Raw genomic sequence first — 24,049 nt, forward strand, 5'->3', positions numbered from 1 at the left:
TACGTCACTTCCGCTCGCTGGGGGACGGCGATCTTGGTGGCCATGGAAACTTGCAGAGCGGAAGTCGATTTTTGTGACGTGCGTGCGCAGACTACCGGTACGATCCAGCGCAGAGCATTTTCGCTCTCCGCTGGCAGATTAGGGTTGGTGAATTGCGAGCGCTCGCTCCAGGATTTCGGCGGCCGCTCCAGATCGACCAGTGAAAAACGCCATTAGTTAATTTTGAACCGGTTTTGATCAATTCTGCACTTGTTTTGACCCTGTTTTGAGCACTTGTTTGTGAGCGTGATCATGACAGATCACACGCGACAGACACTGCTGACAGCCCGCGCCCCTAAAGTGCTTCGCACTTAAGTCTTACAGTGTGCTTTACCTTCGTATTCAGAAATTCCCCCTAACTTAAAGCCCATGCTTGACTTGGTCAAATCTGGCTCAAGATAACGCCTGCCGTGAACGCACCCACGGTAAGGCAATGAGCACCTTGGGCACATTCACATCAGACGTTATCTCGAGCCAAACTTGACGAAATCAATCATGGGCTTCAAGTTAAGGCGCATTTCTAAATACAGGGGTTAGTGTTTTGTTCCAAGGTCCTAGGACAATGGTTTCACCTAGACGTGTCAGTTGAAGCTGAATGAAATAGCCATTTGTAGGGCAGATTTTGCAACTTTTTGAACATTTGGCATAATGTCTATAAAGATCCATGTGAAATAATTTTTGGAAAGGTAAAATGAAACGGCCAATTGAAACCAAAGCAGTGATGCGCTATGTCATTCTAGATAGATGGTGTAAGAATGAGATCGCAGATGTTATAGGCAGAGCTTTTATGCCTGCAAGTATCACTTGCTAGCTTTAACTGTTTTTTGCATAACGTCTGCACTGCTGAAAACGAGAGGGACATAATTAGGGCCTGTACATAAAGCAATGCGAAGTTCCACGTCATTCTATTTTGCTGTACTTACCCGCCGTGGTTGCTCAGTGGCTATGGTGTTGGGCTGCTGAGCACGAGGTCGCGGGATCGAATCCCGGCCACGGCGGCCGCATTTCGATGGGGGCGAAATGCGAAAACACCCGTGTACTTAGATTTAGGTGCACGTTAAAGAACCCCAGGTGGTCCAAATTTCTGGAGTCCCCCACTACGGCGTGCCTCATAATCAGTACTGGTTTTGGCACGTAAAACCCCATAATTTAATTTTTTTTTATTTTGCTGTACTTCTGTGATGTTCATACATAAAAAAAAATTTGACAGATAAATGGAAAACTGCTTCAGGGTTTCATTGCTATCTACAATGTATAAAACAGATTTCCAGCTTTTTTTTTTTTGTTTTTTAGTCTGTAATACGTAAACCTTGAATTTATTTATGTATATTAAAATCTTGGCAAAAGTGCCCTTGTTTATCATAGCTATAGCGAAATCTCTTGATTGATCAAAGAACGCGTCACTGTGAATGTGTGACTTGCAGTCAGTGGTGCAGTTCAGCAAGTACAAAGTAAAATGCTACACAATGGAATTAGTTTTGGAGAAAAAGCAAAACCTTTAGGGCTTTTCCATCTTTTGTGGCACCGCTGCATGAACATGCTGATATGCAAAAATGCTAAGTTTCATTTTTGGTGGAAACTCTTGGTTTGCGTTACTACTTTGGTCGTTTAGTGTTGCATGGCATTGCCTTTCATTCCTATACTCAAATGGTTTCTTACCTTTTCTTTTTACCTAGGTTTGTGCCTGTTGTTTGTCTCCATCAAACTGGACAGGTCGTACTATTTTGCCAAGACGAAGTGGAAGCTGGCAACAGCAGTGCTGTGCGTGGCACTGGGCATGTTTGTGTTTGGCCAAGTACTCACCATGTCTATAATGGACACTACTTCAGGTCGTGGGCGGGCTGCGGATGTTCAGCTCTGCACAGTGCCAAAGATGGTTCGCCTGTATTCTTATTTCTAGTAGAAAGTCCAGTTTGAGTGACTGGGAACTTAACCACAGGTCTTGCAACTCATGCTGTGGGTACTTAAAAAGTGCAACAGAAAGTCATGCATGAAGAATTCATGCTGCTCCTTCATTGTATAGCTTTGTGTTGTGCTTCTTGTATAATGTAGCCACTTGGGCTGATGTCAGGCCTTAGGTAATGCTCTGAAGTAAGAGAAGCACAATAAGATTCCGTTGTATACATATACTCTGTTGGGGTCATCATAAATGTGTAACCTAGTCTGTGTATATTCATTTCTTTCTAAGCATATGGCTACTTTGACTGTGTGATAGTCTCCTTGATATTGTTTAAACAGTGATGCCTACTTACTCATGTTACATGATATACTGTATCTAGTGTTGTATTATGGATTTGCTTATTTGTCACTGGCAGACTTTAGGTAGATATTTTATTTTTTATATTTTACTAAATGACAGTCTTGAGTGACGTTGATATTTAGCATGTGCTAAAAAAATTTTTATATCCAGAGTGTGGTTGCATTAAGGAAAGCAATGTGTGGTGCTGGTATCAGTGGTATCAGATGACTGGAATACTACTAGTGCACACCTGTGCACAAGGATGCACATCAGTAGATGCCAGGCCTCTTCACAGTGCCCATACCCTCCCAAATTCCCATCAGTACCTTCGCAGCAGCCTCATGTTTGCTTCATATGCATGAAGCATAAATGAAGTGGCAAAGCCTCGAAACGTCCTAGACAGCCACTGAACTTGTTCAAGCATGAAGGAAAGCAAAGCATGTGTAACTATTTGGCACTCTCGAAATTTGCCAATGCGTGTGGTACCGTTCTAAAGTACTTGTCTTTCACGGTCATTTTTGTGCTCTGTGGGACACCGAACACTTATAAATTGATAGGGTTTATTAATGTCCCAAAGGGCAACACTGGGTCTATAAAGGGCACTCTAGGGTGCGAGGCATTGGACTAAGTTTTCCACCTGTTCTTAATATGCACCCAGAGCTCAGTACACAAGTGTTTTTGCATTATGCCCCATAAAATGCTGGTAGCCTGGCTGGGAGAGATCAGATGTTATAAGGAAACCTGGCAACTCTCATTTGGCGAGCCTTAGGTTGGGGTTGCATGCCTATGACTGCTACTAGGTAGTACTGCATTGCAACCTAGGTGATGGTCAATTTGTCATACATGTTCATCTTCCACATGAGTTGTTCGTAAAAACGCAATTGTGTTGCAGGTTTCAGCAAGCTGGCATTTCATGTCCTGATAACACTTGCTGGGTGAGGGTGCATATATACTGTCTTGTATTTAGCAGGCAACACTGTTCACACTTGCAGGTCATGTAGTCATATGAACATCACTCTGCATGACTCATGGTAAAGTGTTTTAGGTCTGCAATGCTTCAATGGCAGTGACTTCACATGTTAAGATTGACATATGGTGTTGCTGTCACAAAAGGCGCACAGCTTTTTAAAATTATTATTATGCAGCTTGTGATATTTAACACAGTGGTTTGGTCACAGATGCAACCAATGTGCTGTGGAAGGTGTGCAAGTATGTAGTTCAGCAAAAAAAAAAGGGAAGAAATTGTACCACTCTGGTGAATTTTGTTATAAGGGTGGTTAAATGTGTGATGCACTCTATCCTAATAACTTCTTCGTATACATATTATGAGTATAATGTGCGGAGTTAATAGTGTTTTGTCAGAAAATGTGATTGGCTTTCATATCTTTTGCATCCTATATGTCACAAACAATTTTTGGTTGGAAATAGAGGCAGTGCAGACGTTCCTCTAGCTTTCACATTTTTATCTACAAAGTATGAAACAGAGTGCTATCGACAATTGGGAATGGTAAGGGGAAGGCATCCCATCATTTTTTTAAAGTTAATGGGAACGTGCTATTCTGCTTATGGCATATCATTTTATTGTGCTTTTGGCAGACATGCGTACACATAAAGCAATACATGTAGCTTTCTTTAGGTTTATTATTGCTATGTTTGACATCAGAGCAGCACAGAACTGTTGTACTTCTTTTTGATCGTTGTCAAATATGCCTGCCATGTGGCTCGGTTGATATTGCCTTCCGCTGCTGAAAAGTGGTCATGGGTTAAACTTTTGTTGGTATGGAATGCGAAAACGGCTGTGTACAATGCTCTAGCTGCACATTAAAGGAGCGCCGATGCAAAATAACTACTTTTTCTTGAACATGTAGCTGTCGTCCCAGTAATTGCATCATGAAGCCATGAAGCCTGAATTCTTCAAGGCTGCAACAAGCATAGTGGAAAATCATTATAGTGAACCCACATATAATGAACTAACTGCATGTGAAAAGAAACGCCAGTCCTGATTACACTCCTATAGGCGTCCATGTATGTTTGTTCACTGCTATAGTGAAAACAGCTGTTATAAGGAAACAGATATATAAAAGAAAAAAATACAGGTCTGCACTATATCTGGAATGACATGAATAGTTTTGCGATAGAAAATAAAAATGGAAGAACAAAACAAACAAAAAATTATGCCTTCCCTGCAATGACGGAGTAAACAGTGATCAGAGTCACCATGGTTTTGTTTGGCACAATGTTTCAGTCACTATGACAATTTGTGCGTGCACTAGCTGTTCTAAGTCCTTATCAGGGCTTTCTTATTGGAGAAATGGTGGCAACGCCCACATGTATGATGATAGCAGCCTGTGAATCTGAGTGTCAATAAAGAGCAAATTTGTGCTCTTTTAACCGAGAATCAACCAACTGTGCCAAGAAAAATTTATCATAGTTACAGAAAAGCAAAATGGTGAACCGCAGCTATAGCGAAAATTATTCCCGGCCACGACGACTTCACTGTAATCAGGTTCTACTGTATTTACACCACCATTTAAGTCTGGAATTTTAAAATGTGCATCAAGCGCACCATGGCTTAAACTATGTGGCAGGATGTGTAGTCAAAACTGGAAGGTGGTGGTTGTCACGGGGTAAAACACACCCCTGACATGTACGCCTACACCATGACTGTGGCTCTGAAAGCAGAGTTCATTGAGTACTCCACAGGATAAGAGGGGAGTGTGAGAGCAACTCCCTGCATTCCCAAGGAAGCAACAGCTGAGGACCAGGCTTGACCCATGTTGAATGCAGAGAAGCGCAAAATGAAGGAAAGGGCCAATTTAGTGGCTCCCAGCAATCTTTCGACGACATGGTCATTGTGTGGCTTTCAACCACTGCACCAGACTGACTAACATACGGCGTATTGTCTCCTGCAACTTCCTTTTAAGAGACATCGTGTCCTGTTGAGTGCTCACTGCTTTTTTGTTTTAAATGTAAGTTGACTTGATTTTAAGGTAGAGTCACAAAATGCTTAGCATTTATGGCAATATTCTTATTTCGTTGGTGCTTTTGAATACTTATTTTTACTTTGGGTTCTGGCCGTGTGCTTAATGCACGATAGCTTATGAGGATTATGTAGAAAAAGTAAGGTGCTCTAAATAGTGCTTCATAAGGTTGGATAATGTTAGTATAAATTTTAACTCTAGGAGCAAGAGCTGAACTAAACTTGCTTAGTGGCTATGGAGTTGGGCTACGCTGAGCATGAGGTCGTGGGATCGAATCCCGGCCATGGCGGCCGCATTTCGGTGGGGGCGAAATGTGAAAACACCCGTGTACTTAGATTTAGGTACACGTTAAAGAACCCCAGGTGGTCGAAATTTTCCGGAGTCCTCCCCCACTACGGCGTGCCTCGTAATCAGATCGTGGTTTTGGCACGTTTCTTTGGCATTTCAAGAAAAAATAGGAGGCATTCATGTTTTGGATTTCATTGAGAGAATCCATTCTTGCATTGGACAGTCCTATTAAAAAGTCACCTGATGCTATTTTAGCATAGTCAGAGTTATGTGTGAAAAATTGGCATTGATGAGAAGCATATATGGTGGTGCACTGAAGTTTCGTGTTTAAATCTCTGATGCAGTGGGATAAGGCATTTGAATATTAATTTTACAATGAGTACTTCATATGATGTACACTTTTATAAATACTGCTTTTACTATTTCTTGCCATCTTTAGATTTCTCAGCATTTTTTAATGCAAACTATCAAAAAGATTGATATTGTTCATAAATTTTATGACTGTAGGAATGTATACAGTGTGCCAGAGATATCAGTACTTAACCCTTTGAAGGTCGAATTATTTTGAAAAAAACTTTCCCAGATGGTCAAATTACTTTATTGCGGATATTGAATGTAGAAAATGTATAAAGTCGGGAATAAATAGTGAAAAGAAATTAGAAACAGTATTTTGATGTCGGCATTACTCAGAACCCCAAATGTTCAATAATATTTCAGTGTGTGGTATTCCTTGAAACACGGTTCTACGCAAAGCGCCTTATCGCGCCAATCAAAGAGCAGCGCCAATCAAGATAGAAATTAACTTCCGCCGCCCCTGCAAGGAAGTGCCGACAAAGAGAAAAATCACGTTTCGTGCGCCTCCGTTGCGATCACGCGACGAAACCGAAACCGCGAAAGGGGTGTTGCCGCAGTCTGCGCGACGCACGTGCTGAAACTAGAAATCAGTTCTGTTTGTGTCCGCAAGAAGGTAGCACAAATGTCAAACGCTTCTTGCAAGTCCTAAAAGGTGGCAGCACCTCCCAGTGAGCATGCATCGTCATTATGGCGCGAAATTTCAAACGGAGGATCGAAACCGTACCCATACGGCAAAGACCCTGCGGGACAGAAAACCGCCGCCATACAGATACGGCAAAAACCTTCAAAGGGTTAATGAAAGATCTTAAGCATGTATAATATGGAGTGGAAACAAGCATTCTGACATCGCCCCCTTCTCTCTCTCTCTTATTCTTTTGTGCATATGGGCCGAGTTAATGCTCTGTAATGAATTGATACCATGACTGTTGTAGGCACCACAACGTGCTTGCCTATTTTTTTGGTGTCTGTGATGCTCGCCTGGGAAATATATGCTCAGTTGTTGGTTTGTTGAATATTCCACATTTCATGTCTTAGTGACTGCAGAATGTAAGATGTTGTGTTTGTGTTGAAATCATATTTGCACAATACTTATTTTAGGAGTTTTTATTGAGAAAATAGAGCACTCGTAATGTTGTTTTTATGCCTAGCATGCAGTTAGAGATTCCATCTGTGGGTTTATTAGCACTTGCTTCAAAACACTAGCTTTGTTTACAGTAAAGCACACTGAGTGGGTTAGGAAAGCTTTCCGTTTGCAGACATTCCTGATAACAGCTATGGAGTTCTTTATAAAAATGTGATGTACAGTGCATGGTATTATGTGCCTGGTGTTGGTGTGAAATCAGTGTCCTTAGCTCTCTTTTTTTTTTTTTTTTCCTGGTGAAGAGATTGTAAATTTTGGCAAATTCATAGGCTTCCACCTTGTAACCACAGTTGGTTGGTAACAACTTTATTGTTGTAACCACAGTGTAACGTAAATTTAAGGGTGACAAAGGAATACAAGACTATGGCTGTAAAGATTGTTCCAGGTTCTTACTGGGACTTTCAAGGTAAAACTTAGTTCATGCTTCTGGAGAAGTCTCAATACATCAACCACATTCTGTTCACTGCCACAAGAATCAACACGTACAAGGTACTTGTCAACATTCCTTGATGCATGTCTAGCAATGCCATTCAAATTCCGCTTAATTTCTGTCTCCCCTGGGTAGAAAAATATATTAACAGGGGCAGGCACAACTTTGAAAACAAAAGTATGGCATATGCCTTAGTGCCACTGTTCTTTGTGTGTTCATTTTGTGTCACACTATGGTTCCAGGATGTTGATACAGTTGAACCTGCGTATAACGAACCTCGATATGACGAATTCCTGGATATAACGAAGTTTTTCTATTCCTCGCCATTACTTCATAGAAGCACATGTATTTGAGACCTCTACGTAACGAAGTAGCAGTGGGAGACCCCCTCGAAATAAAAAATTTTCCCCGCCGACAATCCAGATATTTCGCCCCAAATTTTGCCGTTTTTGTGCGAACAGCAACCAGAAGCACCTTCTCCGCCGCGACTGAATGCGAAGCGGTGGCGGCGCGCTTGGCGCACTCGAATTCACGACGACTGCGAGGCGAGAGCGAGCGCACATGTGCGTGCGTGTGAGCGTGCGCGAGGCGGGCCTACATCCCTCAACCCGATGATCTTGCCGCCACGGGCGTGACCTTCCCCCTTCCCTTCATTCAAACCTGATCTTCTACTTGCTGCAGCTGGCCTAGCCCGCCAAGCCGGCACTCTCCTTTTTCCAGTTGATGTTGCCGAAGGAAAAATGAAAGTTTTTTTTTTTTTTTTCAACGCGCTGGCAGCGCCACTCTTTGGTTACTGCGCAAGTCTCTGCGCCTCATTTCATTAACGTGACACTAGGTGACACTATACGATGCTACGACGCCATCGCGTCGCTCGTTCTTCGTTTCCGACGCCTCGCGCTTGTGCGAAACGACACGCGTCCACACATCCAGTACCTGGTGTGACATTCCAAGGATGAGTGCTTCGATGAAAACAGAAAACGGGTGCGCGTTACAATCGAGTAAATACGATAAGTTTTTTTTTTTTTTTTTTTTTTAGAATTTTCATGCCGAACCTGCATATAACAAAATCCTCTTTATAACAAAGTTTTTCGGGAATTTGTCAATTTCATTATATCCAGGTTTAACTGTATGTTCTCTGGGGAACACAGTATGGTCAATTGCCTAACGTGGAAGTAGATGACTGTTGAAAAGTGGGTTGTTTCCTAGGAGCATTGGTTGTTCTTGTGGCCAAAGGCATACAAAAGGCCTGCTGGCCCTGCTTGCATGATTCACTAAGTTTACAACCACACAGGCTTGGTCAAAGTGAAGAGAGAAATGTGTTTTAATCTTCTGTTGCTAGTTCTGTATTTTGATTGAGGCTGCACATTCAAGGTTTATATATTTTGTTAGGGAAATTTGGTGAAATTTAATTTCAAATGCAATTAATTTGTGGGCACCGTGAGCACAAAATGAGCTCATGGAAAGTGCTCCAAGCTCTGTGTTAGCTTGTAGGCTAATGATCTGTGTGAGATAACGTAAGACATTTATATTTTGCAATATTATCAGCACTACATTGTAGAAGCCACATTCTACAGTTGGCCAGAAATGCACCTCTTTATTAAAGACCCATGCAGTGACTCACATTCTCTTCAATTTCTATAGTGTGACTGCGGGAGTTCAGACTGTGTTATGATCTGCCATGGCCACTGCATTTGGCCTAACCTGTAGCATAGCAGCACCGTGATGCCCATTCTGTGATATAGTGCATGCCGTAGTTTATTTTGGCCAGCTGTGCTATGTTTAGCATTGCTGGCAAGAACACAGGTGGGCATGGCTTTGCATGCTATTAGCATTGCCTAATGACTTGCAGTGTACAAGTGCAGTGCAAGCATAATTGGTGTCAGTTCATTCCTATTATGTGCATTACATCACCCAAGCCATAAGCACCATCTCCTTTGCTCATCTGCCACATGCTGTATGTAATGTGGAAGCTGTGTTAGGCAGCTTTGTGCAGGTGGAAATTCTTTTGACCCAAAATCAACTGAACATTAATCATAATGCATGATTTCGTTGCCTATACACCTGCATTTACCTGCAGTAAATCGTTTTTTAAAAAAAGGGGGGCAAGGTGAAATAGTGTAATGGAGTGGTAACTTTCATTTTCCTGTTTGTTGATATTGAAATTTGTGACATGTACTTATTGGCTACACTTACATGTTTTTTTGTGTGTGTCCACCAGCGTTTAGTGTTGAGGCAGCGATTCCATGGGATAAAATGCATGGAACCGCCAACATGCAAGTGCTGTGGTGATGTGATGCTTGTAAGAAGTATGTATATTCTTGGCTATATGTGCACTGCTCAACTGTTAGGCTGTGCTGATAGTATGCAAAGTGCTTTCGTGTTCCCATTAGCACGACCAGCATGTTTGTCCCGTCATGTTTGCATGCCATGTACAAGTGACTCCACTCTCGCAACTCTCGTTATTGACAACATTGTGTCACCCTGGCTGCAGCAATGACCCGCCATAGTTGCTTAGTGGTGGTTGCCTATGGTATTGGGCTGCTAAGTGCAAGGTCGTGGGATCGAATCCCAGCCACGGCGGCCACATTTCAATGGGGGCGAAAACACCCATGTACTTAGATTTAGGTGCATGTTAAAAAAACCCCAGGTGGTCCAAATCCTTCCGGAGTCTCCCACTACGGCATGCCTCATAATCAGATCGTGGTTTTGGCATGTAAAACCCCATAATTCAATTCATTTGGCTGCAGCAATGACCAAGTTTCAGATCTGTTTTATTTCGTTGTGCTTTGTGAAGGGCATTGTAAAAGAACGTTTTCATTTACTCATGAACTGGTTACACTTACTGTTCACAACAAATGATTGTAATTGCAGCTGTGCAGCAGTCACTCTGCCACCATTGTGGAAATGTGCAATAGTAAATACAGTGTTTGCATTCTTTATTTTTTGGGAGGAGTGATTTCTGGTAATAATGCAAAATATGTAACCGTATTGATAACTCATAATTGAATAAAAACTAGAAATGTTACATGTATATATACATCTATATATATGAACGAGAAGAAAGGGAACAAAAGGGCCCGATTTTTATTAATCATAAGAAGCCAACAAACAGTGACACCAAGGGCAACATAGTGGAAATCACTTGTACTTACTTATTGAATTAAATAAATTATAAATTAATGAAAATGGATGAAAAAACAACTGGGCACAGGTGGGGAACGAACCCACGTCTTCGCATTACGCATGCGATGCTCTCACCATTGAGCTACCGTGGCGCCGTTTTCTCATCCGGTTTCTGGGGTATTTATGTCTTACAACTATGTTAGGCAGTGCCACCACTCACAAACCTGACGGCGGATGTAGAACATCCTTTCTGCCGCAGGCGTCAGGAGTACGTGATCTTTTTGGCTAACACTCCCAGGGTTAATTCTAGTTGTAAGACATAAATACCTCAGAAAGTGGATGGGAAAACGGCGCCATGGTAGCTCAATGGTGAGAGCATCGCACGCGTAATGCGAAGACGTGGGTTCATTCCCCACCTGTGGCCAGTTGTTTTTTCATCCATTTTCATTAATTTATAATTTCTTTAATTCAATTAGTAAGTACAAGTGAGTTCCCCTACGTTGTCCTTGGTGTCACTGTGTGTTGGCTTCTTATGATATATGATATATATATATATATCTGTATGTATGTATATAACAAATTTGTGTATGTGTGTATGAACGTGGCCAAAATAGTGTTGAAAAATAAAGACAGTTTTTAAACATACATTTGTTGCTGCATAAGTAGCTTTTATTTTACCGTTTCTTTTTTTTTTTTTTTTTTCCCAGTGGTTGCAAAGCTCACCAGGCTGTTGAAGAATGGATTCCATACATTGCATTGTACAGTTGGAATCAAAAGTTCACAGATGACAAAATCTTGGGAAAAGCTGAACATTTCTGCAGCCTGGGAATTCAACCTGGTATTTTAATTTTCAGCCTGTACTAGTATATGAGAAAAATGTAGCATTGCGTGGTTTTACTGGCTCTGAGCACTAACTGCTTGGAAGGAAATCTAAATTTTTCGTGAAATTCACACCCTGCAAGCTTTTGACACCAACTGTATGTGATACATGGGAGAAATAATAGCTTGTTTTTTTAGAAAAATGTTTCGAGTTAAGGCTGTTCCAGTCGGTAGCAGTTTTTGGCAGATACTATGTAGGTTTTTCTGGCACAAAAGCCTGGTATGGCCAAAGAGTGCTATGTTTAAGTTTTTGGCAGAAAAGACATCTATTTGGTAAATGATTTTCCTACTTCTCCCATGTTTATCTTAAAGGAATAACAAATGGACTGAAAGTGCAGAAATTGCTTTCCAGACAAGCATTTTCATAACATATTGAGGAAATGTCACACCACTGAACGGACAAATTGGTTCTTGTGTGTTCCAGTGTTCTTTTTTTTTTTTTTTTTAACCAGAAGGTGTGCAAGGTACAAAGTGCAGTAAGGGAAAAGCAATATACCTTGTATTTGTGTTGACAGCTGTCTTGGATGAAATACTGGATTGGAGACAAAATTTTTGCTCTTCAATGTTTATAGCGGTGGCAGACATTTGTGTAATCCTTAATGCAATTATTCATGAACAAAATTTCACTCTTAATGACAAGGGGCATGTTTTGCAGAATTGAACTTCGTAGTATTCAAAGCATAACCTTTTGCTGGAGAATTTGTGTGTAGCCCTAGTTTTGAAATACCGTATTTTCCAGACTATAAGCTGCACTCCCCTCACAACAGCAGTCCCCCCCCCCCCCAAAAAAAAAAATCGTATACAAGCAGCACTGGTGTACAAGATGCACCTGTTTGTTCGGTAAACGATTCAGCAACAAATTCGCAACGTTTCCCTCCGTGAAAGCGGGTCAGGCGAAAACGTATGGATGCCATTCCTATAATTGTGATAGCAATGATATGGACACTCCAGGCACATTTTTGCTGTCGTGGTCGTCGCGATGTTCCGTATAAAGTCCAAAAGTGATAACATCGTCACCGCGTGCCATATGATGTATGCACGAGTGAAAGCGTGCGAAGGTGATCCTGAATCGCGCATAAGGGAGGAAAGCTGGAAGGCAGTGCGTGAAGGAGGGGTGGTGGCTTGTACCCTGGAAGCAACTGCATAGTTTGCGTAGCAGCGTGCGCCCTATCTTGAAAAGCGATGTGAAAATGCGACGACTTCGGGGTCGGTCGACTCGCGGTTGGCCTGCCGCCGCTTGCATTGCTTCTCCGTCCTCGCATAGCGCTCAGCAACTCGATCACGAGATGAACCTGGTACCTCGATAGCGCGCACAGAACCCTTAGTTCTATGCCCTAAGCAACTAAGTGGAAGAGGTCAACCCAGCGCGCCTCGACGGACGGACGGACGGGAGGGAGGGAGGGAGGGAGGGATCGGATCGGTCTTAAGCCTTCAAATCGGGCAGTGGCATACGCCACCTAGCCGGGACTATTAACGTATTTTGTACTGTGTGGAGGGTGAAATTTCACCCCTGCCTTGATGTTTGCCACCAATCAGATAACCTCCATTTGGTTATTTCTACCCACTTAGTCTATTTTGCCTCCACTGTCCCTAAACCCCAATGGTTTGAAAAAATCAGCCCCGTTGCTTTGCACTGTAGGGTTAAGCCCTTTACAGAAAAGTATGAGGTGTTCAGCCGTTTCCTCTTCCTCTCCACACGCACTGCACAACGTGTCTATACCTTGGTACTTGGCTCGGTACATCTTAGTCCGCAATACTCCTGTCCTGCCTTCAAACAACAAAGAGCTTCCCCTAGAATTATCATAGATATTTTCTTTGGCAATTTCTTGCTTGAAAGTTCTGTATGTTCCCAGCGCGGGTTTCGTCTGCATCCCTGTTTTCCAGAGACCCCTCTCTGTTTCTTTAACCTTTTTCTTAACCGCTGTTTCTTGGTTTGCACCCCTCCTGCAGTCCAAATATTTGATTGACAATTTTCTGGTCAGCTTCCACCATTTTGTGTCAACATTACTCATGTACAAATAACTGAAAACTCTCCTTGCCCACATGGCTTTTCTGAAAAGGCTTTTCTGCCATTTTTCTCAATCGCTCCTCAAATTCTATCTTGCTGCTGGCTTCCCTGCCCTCAAATGACGTCCATCCCATGTCACCCTGTACCCCCTGATTTGGTGCATTTCCATGTGCTCCCAGAGCCAGTCTACCTACCCCTCGCTGCTTAACTTCCAACCTTGCTCGAACCTCTGATCTCGCGCACAGAACCGCATTGCCGAAAGTCAAACTAGGGACCATCACCCCTTTCCAAATCCCTCTCACCACTTCGTACCTATTGTAATTCCACAGTGTCCTATTTTTCATCACAGCTGCATTCCTGCTACCTTTAGCCATTACATATTTTTCATGTTCCATTAGGTACTCAGCCCCATTGTTTATCCACACTCCAAGATATTTGTACTTATCTACCACCTCCAGCGTAACCTCCTGTATCCTATGCTCGCTGCCCTGATTATCGTTAAAAATTATGATTGCCTATTTTTCTTTACTAAACTTCAAACCTAAGCTATCTCCCTCTTTACCACAGATGTCCATTAATCCCTGCAAGTCTTTCTTGCTGTCAGCCTTAAGTACAATGTCATCCGCGTACATCAGTCCTGGTAATAACTGTTTAATCCATTCTCCTTGCTTGAACAAGGAAAGGTTGAAGCCAAGTCCGCTCTTCCCTAATTGTTTCTCTAATCCTTGTAAATACAGCATGAACAACAAAGGTGACAGAGGGCACCCCTGTCTAAGCCCCTACTGTATCTCTATAGGCTCAGATACCTTGTTTTCCCATTTTATAAGCACCTTGTTACTTTTATAGATATATTTTAAAAGATTACTTACTCCATCTTCCACATCTAGAATGCCCAGTATGTCCCACAAGTTCTTTTGGATTACACTGTCATAGGCTCCCTTGATATCCAGAAATACGAGCCATAGGGGCCTGTGTTCCTTTTATGCTATTTCAATACACTGCGTCAATGAGAACAAATTATCTTCTAGCCTTCTTTGTTTCCTGAGCCCATTTTGTAGTTCCCCCAGCACCTCCTCGCCCTCCACCCATGCCTGCAGTCTGTCCTTTATAATCTGCATCACCACCCTGTAAACCACTGACGTCACTTTTATGGGACGGTAGTTGTTTATGTCAGCTTTGTCCCCCTTTCCCTTATATATCATGCTCATACTGCTCAGTCTCAATCTGTCGGGGGCTTTACTTTTTTATTTATTATTTTTTTTATTTGGTACCTGCATCGCCTTTACAGGCATTACAGCAGGAGGGTATACAAATTGCGACAAAAATTGTTTTTCAATTTAAACACACAAAGCGCGGTAAAATTCATCATTAGATTCAATACCTACAATATTTGACGGAAGACCGTTCCAGTCCCTCGTGGTTCGACAAAAAAATGAGTATCGCAAGGCATCACCGTTAAAAGGAAGTTTGTAAAGTTTCAAGTTGTGGTCCCTTCTGCGTGAAATATACGATGGTGGCCTAATATACTTTTCTTTGTCAATGCCTGTTTTAGAACAATATATATTATGAAAAAATTTATGTCTAAGGTGTTTTCTTCTGTCCTTTAAATCCTGCCACTGAAGTTTACGCTTGCTTTCAGTGATACTGAGGTTTTTGTTGTAATTTCCCAATACAAATGGGACTGCCCTATTCTGGATTTTTTCAAGTAAATAACTAACTCACCAGTATAAGGGTCCCAACAAACACACGCGTACTCAAGTACCGTACGTACGTGGGTAAAATATAATCTTTCTTTCAGTGTACTAGGTAATTGGCCAAAATTTCGACGTAGGAAGCCCAACTTACGTGCCGCCTTTCTTCTAATCTCCTGTACATGCCTGTTCCATCTTAAATCTGAGGTAAACAAAACACCTAAGTACAGTTAAACCTGGATATAACGAAATTGACAAATTCCCGAAAAACGTAGTTATAAAGAGGATTTCGTTATATGCAGGTTCGGCACGAAAATTCGAAAAAGAAACGCTTACTGTATTTACTCGATTCTAACGCGCCCTTGATTTCCATTTCCGTTTTCGTCGAAGCACTCATCCTTGGAATGTCACACCAGGTACTGGATGCGTGGACGCGTGTTATTTCGCACAAGCACGAGGCATCGGAAAGGAAGAGCGAGCGTCACGATGGCGTTGTAGCGTCGTATAGTGTTACAGTAGAACCCCGCTGTTATGTTCCCGGGTGCTGCGTTTTCCCGGCTGTTACGTGGTTTTCCGCCGGTCCTGACAGCTCCCATAGAACCCAATGCATTTTTGGTAACCCTGCTGTTGCGTCGCAACTGTGGGACCGTTCCCGCATCATACGTTGCGAACTCCCACCCCGCGCCGGCCCGAGCGGCCATTTTGACTTTTCATGTCGCTTGGCTTGGTGGCTTGACGATGGCATTGGCTGCCCAAAGTGCCGGGGGCGACACCCCCCTCCCTCCTATGACGTATTTTCGGTTTCCACCAGCAAAAGTATGGCCCTTGACATCCGTATTTGCTATGTAAAGATGGTGTCTATAACGCGTTGTGGCCCTAAAATTAGTTTTGGCTCATAGATGTTCCGTATAAAGTCCAAGGGCGATAACGCAGTCACCGCGCGCCGTATGCTGTATGTGCGAGCGAAAATATGCAAGGGGAGCTGACGACCGCGTCTAAATCTCGCGCGCTCAAATAAAGCAGGGAGGAAGCACGCCTTCCGTTGCGCTCAAGGCACCAGCGAGGGGGGAGGGATAGCGGGGCGGCGCTGTACTGTACTCTGGCATCACTTATTACTGCGCAGCGGCACGTGGTCGCGTGGGCCGTATCTTGAAATCGATCTGCGTCGGGGCAGAGTCTAGGCAGTGTAGCTACGTCAGCGGCTCGTACCTTTGTGCGTGCTGTTTGTTCTCAGCGCTCAGTTTCCGTTGAAGGGATAGACAACAGCACGAAGGTCACTTTGCTCACTTCTGCAGCGGCATGCCGCCAGTGTTTGGCAGCGCGTGTCCGCGCTCATCGAGTGTGATCTGTCACAGCGTCTGCCAGCGCGTCGGCAACATCAACTGGAAAAGGAGAGTGCCGGCTTGGTGGGCTAGGCCAGCTGCAGCAAGCGGCAGGATCAGGTTTCAACGAAGGGAAGGCGGAAAGGTCACGCCCGCGGCGGCAAGATCGCCGGGTCGAGGGATGCAGGCCCGCCTCGCACACGCTCGCTCGCACGCACACGTGCGCTCGCTTCGCATTCCGTAGCGGCGGAGAAAGTGCTTCCGTTTGCTTCTCGCGCGAAAATGACAAAATTTGGGGCGAAGTCTCTACGTTGTCGGCGGGGGAAATTCGTTATTTCTAGGGGGTCTTCCGCTGCCACTTCGTTACGTAGAGGTCTCAAATACATGTGCTTCTATGGAGTAACGGCGGGGAATAGAAAAACTTCGTTATATGGAGGTTTGTTATATGCAGGTTTAGCTGTATTTGGATTCGCTAACCCTGCGTAGGGTAACGCCATTTAGTTTGTACTCATATGACTTATATGAATGTTTCCTTGTAAAGGTGATGTTTAAACATTTAGAAACGTTAAGTGACATTTTCCATTTGACACACCAAGATGAAACGCTATCCAAGTCACTCTGAAGAGAAGAAAAATCAGAATTGCTTTCAATAACCCTATACACCACACAGTCATTGGCGAACATCCTGAAAGTCAATGTAATACCTCTAGTAATATCATTTATATATAACAAAAATAAAAGAGGCCCCAAAACTGAGCCCTGGGGCACTCCAGAGGTCACCGCAGCAAGATCAGACGATATGCCGTTGAGAACCACAGACTGTTGTCTATTTGACAGGTATTCAGATATCCATGCAATTAACCTTTTTGTTTAATTTGTAGGCGTGTAATTTGCTAATAAGTAGATCATGAGCCACAACGTCAAACGCTTTTTGAAAATCTAGAAAGATGCAATCAATTATCTGCCTTTGTGTAATTGCTAGTACCAAGTCGTGTGTGAATTCCACAAGTTGTGTGGAACAAGAAAAACCTTGCCGAAAGCCATGTTGGTTTATATTCAGTAGGTTATGTTTAACAAGATGTGACATAATACAACTGTGTATAACGTTCTCCATTACTTTACATGTAATACTAGTCAAAGACACTGGTCTGTAGTTCTCAACACAATTTTTAGGTCCACTCTTATATACAGGCACAACATTGGCTAATTTCCAGTCGGCAGGTACGGCACCCATATCTAAACACTTTTAGAAAAGGCGGCAAAAATAGAGACATAAAGATTCAGAACAATTACTAATGATTGCTGCTGCTGTATGATCTGGCCCATTTGCCTTTCTAGGAGAAATATTTGCTAATAGCTTCCGCACACCTGCCAAGCCAAACTTAACCTCAGACATTTCTTCATTCCCTAACGAAAAATCCACAGCTACAGCTACTGTCCATTATCATTTTGCTCACTGCCTCTCTTAATGGTTTCTTAGATTTTGGGCCCAATGTCTTTATTAACTTAATTGGGATGCCATCAGGACCTGTTGACGTGCTACTAGGAACCCTCTTCTCTGCCCTTTCCCACTTCCTTTGTTCAAGTTGAGCCACTGCACTAACTAGTCTATCCTCACCTGATTGAGCACATGCTACGTTTCGTTCTTCCAATTTTTCTGTCATCATTGTTCTTATATGTTCCATTGCCTCATCTTCTTCTAGCCGAACACCTTGAGCTGTAACTAAAAACCTCTGCTCTAGGCTAGTCTTATTACTCAAGGAGTTGAGATGTTTCCAAAATTTCTTCACTGCTTTTCTATACTTTTTGTTTACTTCTGACAACCATTGGGTCCCCTTTCTTCTAAGCTTCTCATTGATCAAATGGGATGCTTCCCTTCTTCAGTTTAAGAAGCTATCCCATTTTCTGTCTACATCAGCTTCTGGTTCACCCCTCTGCTTTGAATATCTGTGTTCCCTTGATGCTTCCTGACGTTTCTCTATGGCCTTCTTAACCTCCTCATCCCACCAGCTCTTGGTTTTACGTCTTCTGTTCCCTTTGGGCCTGACTCGTACCTTAGCAAGCTCTAGCTCAAATAGCCCTGTTAAATTTGCATATTGTGAGCGCATTTTGCGCATATAGTCGTCGTCATCTGTACAAACGACTCATCATCTTGTGTGAGCACTATTTGTGCATATCGTCGTTGTCATATGTACATACGACTCATCATCATCTTTTGTCTCGTGCGGTGCTTCGTCTCTGACTCGGGTGACTGCTCGGAAATAAAGGCATCGCATCGGTCGACGTCTCACAAGTGGTGGAGCGTGCTTCGATTCCCACGTCCTCTTACTTTCCCGATTCCCCTTGAGCTCCGGTCCGGTCGTCGTTTGCTCTCGCCTACCAGGGTGATGGCAGAAACCAACCCATCCACCAGTGATGCTACCACCTCTGCTCAGCCAGCTGGGCCTACCTGGACGGTGAACACCACACACCGCGATCCTCCCGTCTTTGCCGGCCTCCGCGGCGACGACGTGGACGATTGGCTCGATCACTACAACGGAGCCAGCGACGCCAACCATTGGGACGACGCGCACAAATTGCGGTATGTCTCCTTTTACCTAACCGAAGTTGCGAAGACGTGGTTTTTTAACCACGAAAGTGACTTTTCGGACTGGCCATCGTTCACCCAGCAATTTCGCCAGATATTCGGCATGTCGTCTGGACGCTCCGAAATCGCGAAACAGAGGCTGGCAACGCGCGTACAAGACCAGGACGAGTCCTATACATCCTACATTGAGGACGTCCTCGCTCTCTGCCGCCGTGCACAGAGTGACATGGCGGAAGCTGATCGCGTTCGCCACCTACTAAAGGGCATCAACACAGTCGCCTTTAATGCTCTCGTCATGCAGAGCCCAAATTGCGTTGGTGATATTATCACAACATGCCAACGTCTAGACACGCTCCAGTCTATTCGCCTGCCACGCGCCTCTTGCGACCCTCGTCTCAACGGTGATGCCGAGTTGCGAGCCCTGATACGCACGCTCATCAGGGAGGAACTTCACGGACATCTTTCGGGACCTGCGACGCTTGCGACCGTTCGCCCCGCTCCTTCTGGACTGCGTGACATCATCAAGGACGAACTGGCGTCGATGACAAACGCCCAAATGGACAAGTCTTCTGTACCATGTCATCCAAGTTATGCCGAAATTGCCTCCCGGCCTCCTTCGGCCGTTCAGTCTCCACCTGCCGAAGGTTACCGCGACACCCTAGCTTCGCTGGCAGCGAATACTCCTGCACAGCCGTACTACTCTCCGTGGCGGTCGTCGCGCCCGGTTTGTTTCTACTGCGGTATTCGCGGCCACATTTCTCGCTACTGCCGTCGGCGTCAGCAGGATGAAAGGAGGGGCTATGCTACCTTTGAGCGAGACAGCACACCTAGGTTTGATTACTACGTTCCCGGGCATCACCCAGGTGAAAGGCGAAGTTACGCCAACTTTGAGCGAGACAGGACACCAGGGCCAGATTCCTACGTTCCCGGACCGTACACAACCTCCTCTGGTCGCTCTCCTTCACCTTCCTAGGACATGGCTCGAGCATACCGCTCGCCCGGCGTCGCTCTCCTTCACCTTACCGCCGTTCCTCATCGCCCTTGCGCGCTGCTTCCCATGTTGTGGACACCCGCTCGGAAAACTAGAGGCTGCAGTTTTTGGAGGAGAAACTGCATCGTGTCGGACTGTCCCAATTCCTCCTGCTCACCCCGCCAATTTGCTCTCTGTTTGTGTGGAAGGTGTTTCCGTCGACGCCCTTGTAGATACTGGAGCCGCTATTTCTGTTATACATCGTGAACTGTGCTTTCATCTGCGAAAAGTGCAAACGCCATATGTTGGTCCGGTCCTATGTGGTGCCAATGACGTTCCCATCGTTCCTACCGGACAGTGCACAGCTCGCGTTCTGATAGACGGTATTCGTCATCATGTGCAACTTGCGGTGCTTTCGACGTGCGCTCATCAGATTATACTAGAATGGGACTTCCTGTCCGCTGCTTCTGCACTAATTTTGTGCGGCGACCCAAGGATTCACATCAGCGACACCGAGACTTATCCAGTTTTCGATTCCCCGTGTCCCAACCTTATTGCAGCAGCGGATTTTCTTATCCCACCAGACGAAGAACGTATTCTTACCATTGGGTCAACAGACATTGTCGACGGAGACGCAGTGGTTGTACCTTCTCAGCGTTGCATTTCTCGAGGACTCGCGATCGCTTCTTGCTTGGTCCGGTTCTCGAGTGGCTATGCCAGCCTCACAGCCTTTAATACGACTCCTGAGCCACTACTACTACCGAAAGGGTCTACTGTCACCAAGCTCGCCGACGCTGCGCCGGTATGTGTCGTCAGTGTTTCGCCTGCCACATCTTCCGCGCATTGTACGCCCGCAGAAGGCCACACATGCTATTAAGGCCACCTTGAGTGCAGATCTCAATCCGGCCCAGACCAATGCACTCCTCACCATTTTAATGAAGCATGAAGCTTGTTTTGACGTTTCTTCGCGAGGCCTGGGTCAGACCACTGTAACTACTCATCGAATTGAAACAGACGGCTCTCGCATCATTCGCCGTCGCCCGTACCGTGTGTCACCTTCGGAGCGAAACGTTATAGAAGAACAAGTGAACGACATGCTGACACGCAACATTATAAGGCCTTCAGCAAGCCCTTGGTCTTCTCCTGTTGTGCTTGTTAAAAAAAAGGATGGTTCTGTGCGCTTTTGCATCGATTATAGGGCGCTAAACAAAATTACCTGTAAGGATGTTTATCCAATGCCTCGTATTGACGATGCTTTGGATACCTTACAAGGTGCCGAGTATTTCTCGAGCCTCGACTTGCGCTCCGGATATTGGCAGATTCCCATGCATGAGCCAGATAAAGAAAAAACTGCGTTTGCTACACCTGATGGCCTTTTCGAATTTAACGTGATGCCTTTTGGACTGTGCAATGCACCAGCTACGTTTGAATGTATGATAGATACAGTACTCCGTGGCTTAAAATGGAACACCTGCCTTTGTTACTTGGACGACATTGTCATCTTTTCGTCGAGTTTCTCCCAGCACCTACAACGTCTAGACCAAGTTCTCACGTGTCTAGCAAAAGCTGGTCTCCAAATCAATACTAAAAAGTGTCGCTTTGCAAGCCGAAGCATTAAAGTATTCGGCCACGTCGTCAGTAAGCATGGCATCCAGCCTGATCCCGATAAAATCGCTGCAGTACTGCGATTTCCGCCACCAACCGCACTTAAAGAACTCCGCAGCTTTCTAGGACTGGCGTCCTACTTCCGCCGCTTTGTCCGTGACTTCGCCACCATCGCCGCTCCTCTACACAAACTTCTGACTTCGAGCGCGTCCTTTGTGTAGTCGAACGACTGTGAAGCCGCCTTCCAGACCCTCAAACGAGTTCTCACGTCAGGGCCCGTGCTCCGTCATTTCGATGCAACGGCCCCGACTATTCTACACACTGATGCCAGTGGGCATGGAATTGGCACTGTCCTGCTGCAGCGGAATCAGAAGTCTGAAGAGCAAGTCGTGGCTTATGCAAGTCGTACTCTTTCTCCTGCTGAGCGCAACTACACAATTACAGAACAGGAATGCCTCGCCATCGTGTGGTCAATACAAAAATTTCGACCCTATCTCTACGGTCGCCATTCCACAATTGTGACCGACCATCATGCTCTCTGTTGGTTGTCGTCCCTGAAAAACTTGTCTGGATGCCTCGGCTGTTGGGTACTGCGCTTGCAGGAATATGACTTTACTGTCACGTATAGATCCGGCAAACAACATCAAGATGCCGACGCTTTGTCACGCTGCCCGCTGTCTCCAAACGCCCATGCTTCACCTTCGGTCTGCACGTTACCATCTAGCCACACGTCTCAGCACACGTCCAGTAGCCCGGGACAGGCGGTTGCCTCAGTTGACTTTCTTCCGTCCACTGACCTCGTCTCACTCCAGCGTACTGACCCATACTGCCGTACGCTGATCGACCGACTTACTGGCTTGGTACCACCCCCCAACAGTCGCTTAAGACGACAACTTTCGCGTTTTAAGCTTCAAGGTGGAGCGTTATTTCGATCAATCTACCATCCTTCCGGTAAACGATGGGTACCAGTCATACCTCGCTCACTTCGACTCCAAGTATTAGAAGCATTTCACGACGACGCCACGGCTGGCCACTTGGGCTTTCATAAGACCTACGACCGCATCAAAACGCGTTGTTTCTGGCCGGGCCTTTCCACCTCTGTCGCCAAATACGTTGGATCCTGCGCGTCATGCCAGCACAGAAAACGCTCGACATCCCTTCCAGCCGGTCCTCTGCAGCCATGCCCGTCCGCCCCCTTCGAAATTGTGGGCATAGACTTGTACGGGCCCCTCCCACTCACGCCCGCTGGTCACCGCTGGATCGTTACCGCAGTGGATCATCTAACGCGGTACGCTGAGACAGCTGCTCTTTGCTCTGGTACTGCCTCCGAAGTCGCCTAGTTTTTCGTGCACAGTATCGTTTTGCGCCACGGCGCACCTCGTGTCCTCCTGAGTGACCGTGGCAAGACGTTCCTATCGCATGTCCTACGTGAAGTCCTCCAGGCTTCGGACACCGGCCATAAGACCACATCATCGTACCATCCGCAAACAAATGGTCTTACGGAGCGTTTTCATCGAACCTTGTCTGACATGATGTCAATGTATGTTCGACCCGATCACACCAACTGGAACACCATCCTACCTTTTGTGACGTTTATGTATAATACTGCCGTCCAACGTACAACCAATTACAGTCCCTTCTTCCTTGTGTACGGTCGTGCGCCGTCTTTCGTCTTGGACACTACACTCCTTTCAGCACCTGCTGCTCCATCCGCGTCTCTTCCTGAAGAATTTGCAGCTCGCATCTCCCGGTGCCGTGAAATTGCCCGCGCCAACACCGCTACCATTCAGGACAAAAGGAAACTTCACTATGATGCGACGCGTCGCGTTGCTTCGTTCCGCCCAGGCGACGAAGTTCTTTTGTGGACACCTGTTCGCGCACCGGGGCTCTGTGAAAAATTTCTCCACAGATATCTCGGATCCTACACCGTTTTGCAACGAACTTCGGCCGTTAACTACCGCGTCACTTCTGTCAGCTCAGCTACTGACCGCTGCTGCCGCTCTACGGAAATCGTTCACGTATCTCGCCTGAAACCCTACATGCGCCGTACCTACCCTTTCTAGCTTGTGGTCTTGCTGACCACTTTCCTGAAGGGGGGGAAGTTAGTGTGAGCGCATTTTGCGCATATCGTCGTCGTCATCTGTACAAATGACTCATCATATTGTGTGAGCGCTATTTGTGCATATCGTCGTTGTCATCTGTACATACGACTCATCATCATCTTTTGTCTCGTGCGGTGCTTCGTCTCTGACTCGGGCGACTGCTCGGAAATAAACGCATTCTCTTCTAAAACTCACCTTAGTATGTTTGTGATCACTACCTAAACTTCTGGAGCCATATTCATCTATGTTCATTACCTGACATGTCGCGCTAGAAGAAAACGACAACTAAG

The 24,049-nt window shown here is 45.1% G+C and overlaps 1 protein-coding gene across 3 annotated transcripts in view; it reads left to right on the plus strand.

Moving 5' to 3' along the window:
• LOC119433473 (putative sodium-coupled neutral amino acid transporter 7) overlaps positions 1-24,049 on the plus strand; it is a 531,279-nt gene that overhangs the window by 29,493 nt on the left and 477,737 nt on the right. For 2 of the 3 annotated variants that reach the window (XR_007468143.1, XR_007468144.1), the window contains exon 8: positions 1,716-5,520. Coding sequence is in view for 1 of the 3 variants with exons in the window: in XM_037700708.2 (XP_037556636.1) it covers positions 1,716-1,939 (224 nt within the window). In the remaining 2 variants the exon portion in view is untranslated. Of the gene's footprint in view, positions 1-1,715; positions 10,484-24,049 lie in introns of those variants that run through there. The other variant, XM_037700708.2, reaches the window with a different exon arrangement.

Source organism: Dermacentor silvarum, chromosome 1, assembly GCF_013339745.2.
Source record: "Dermacentor silvarum isolate Dsil-2018 chromosome 1, BIME_Dsil_1.4, whole genome shotgun sequence".
Taxonomy (NCBI): Eukaryota; Metazoa; Arthropoda; class Arachnida; order Ixodida; family Ixodidae; genus Dermacentor; species Dermacentor silvarum.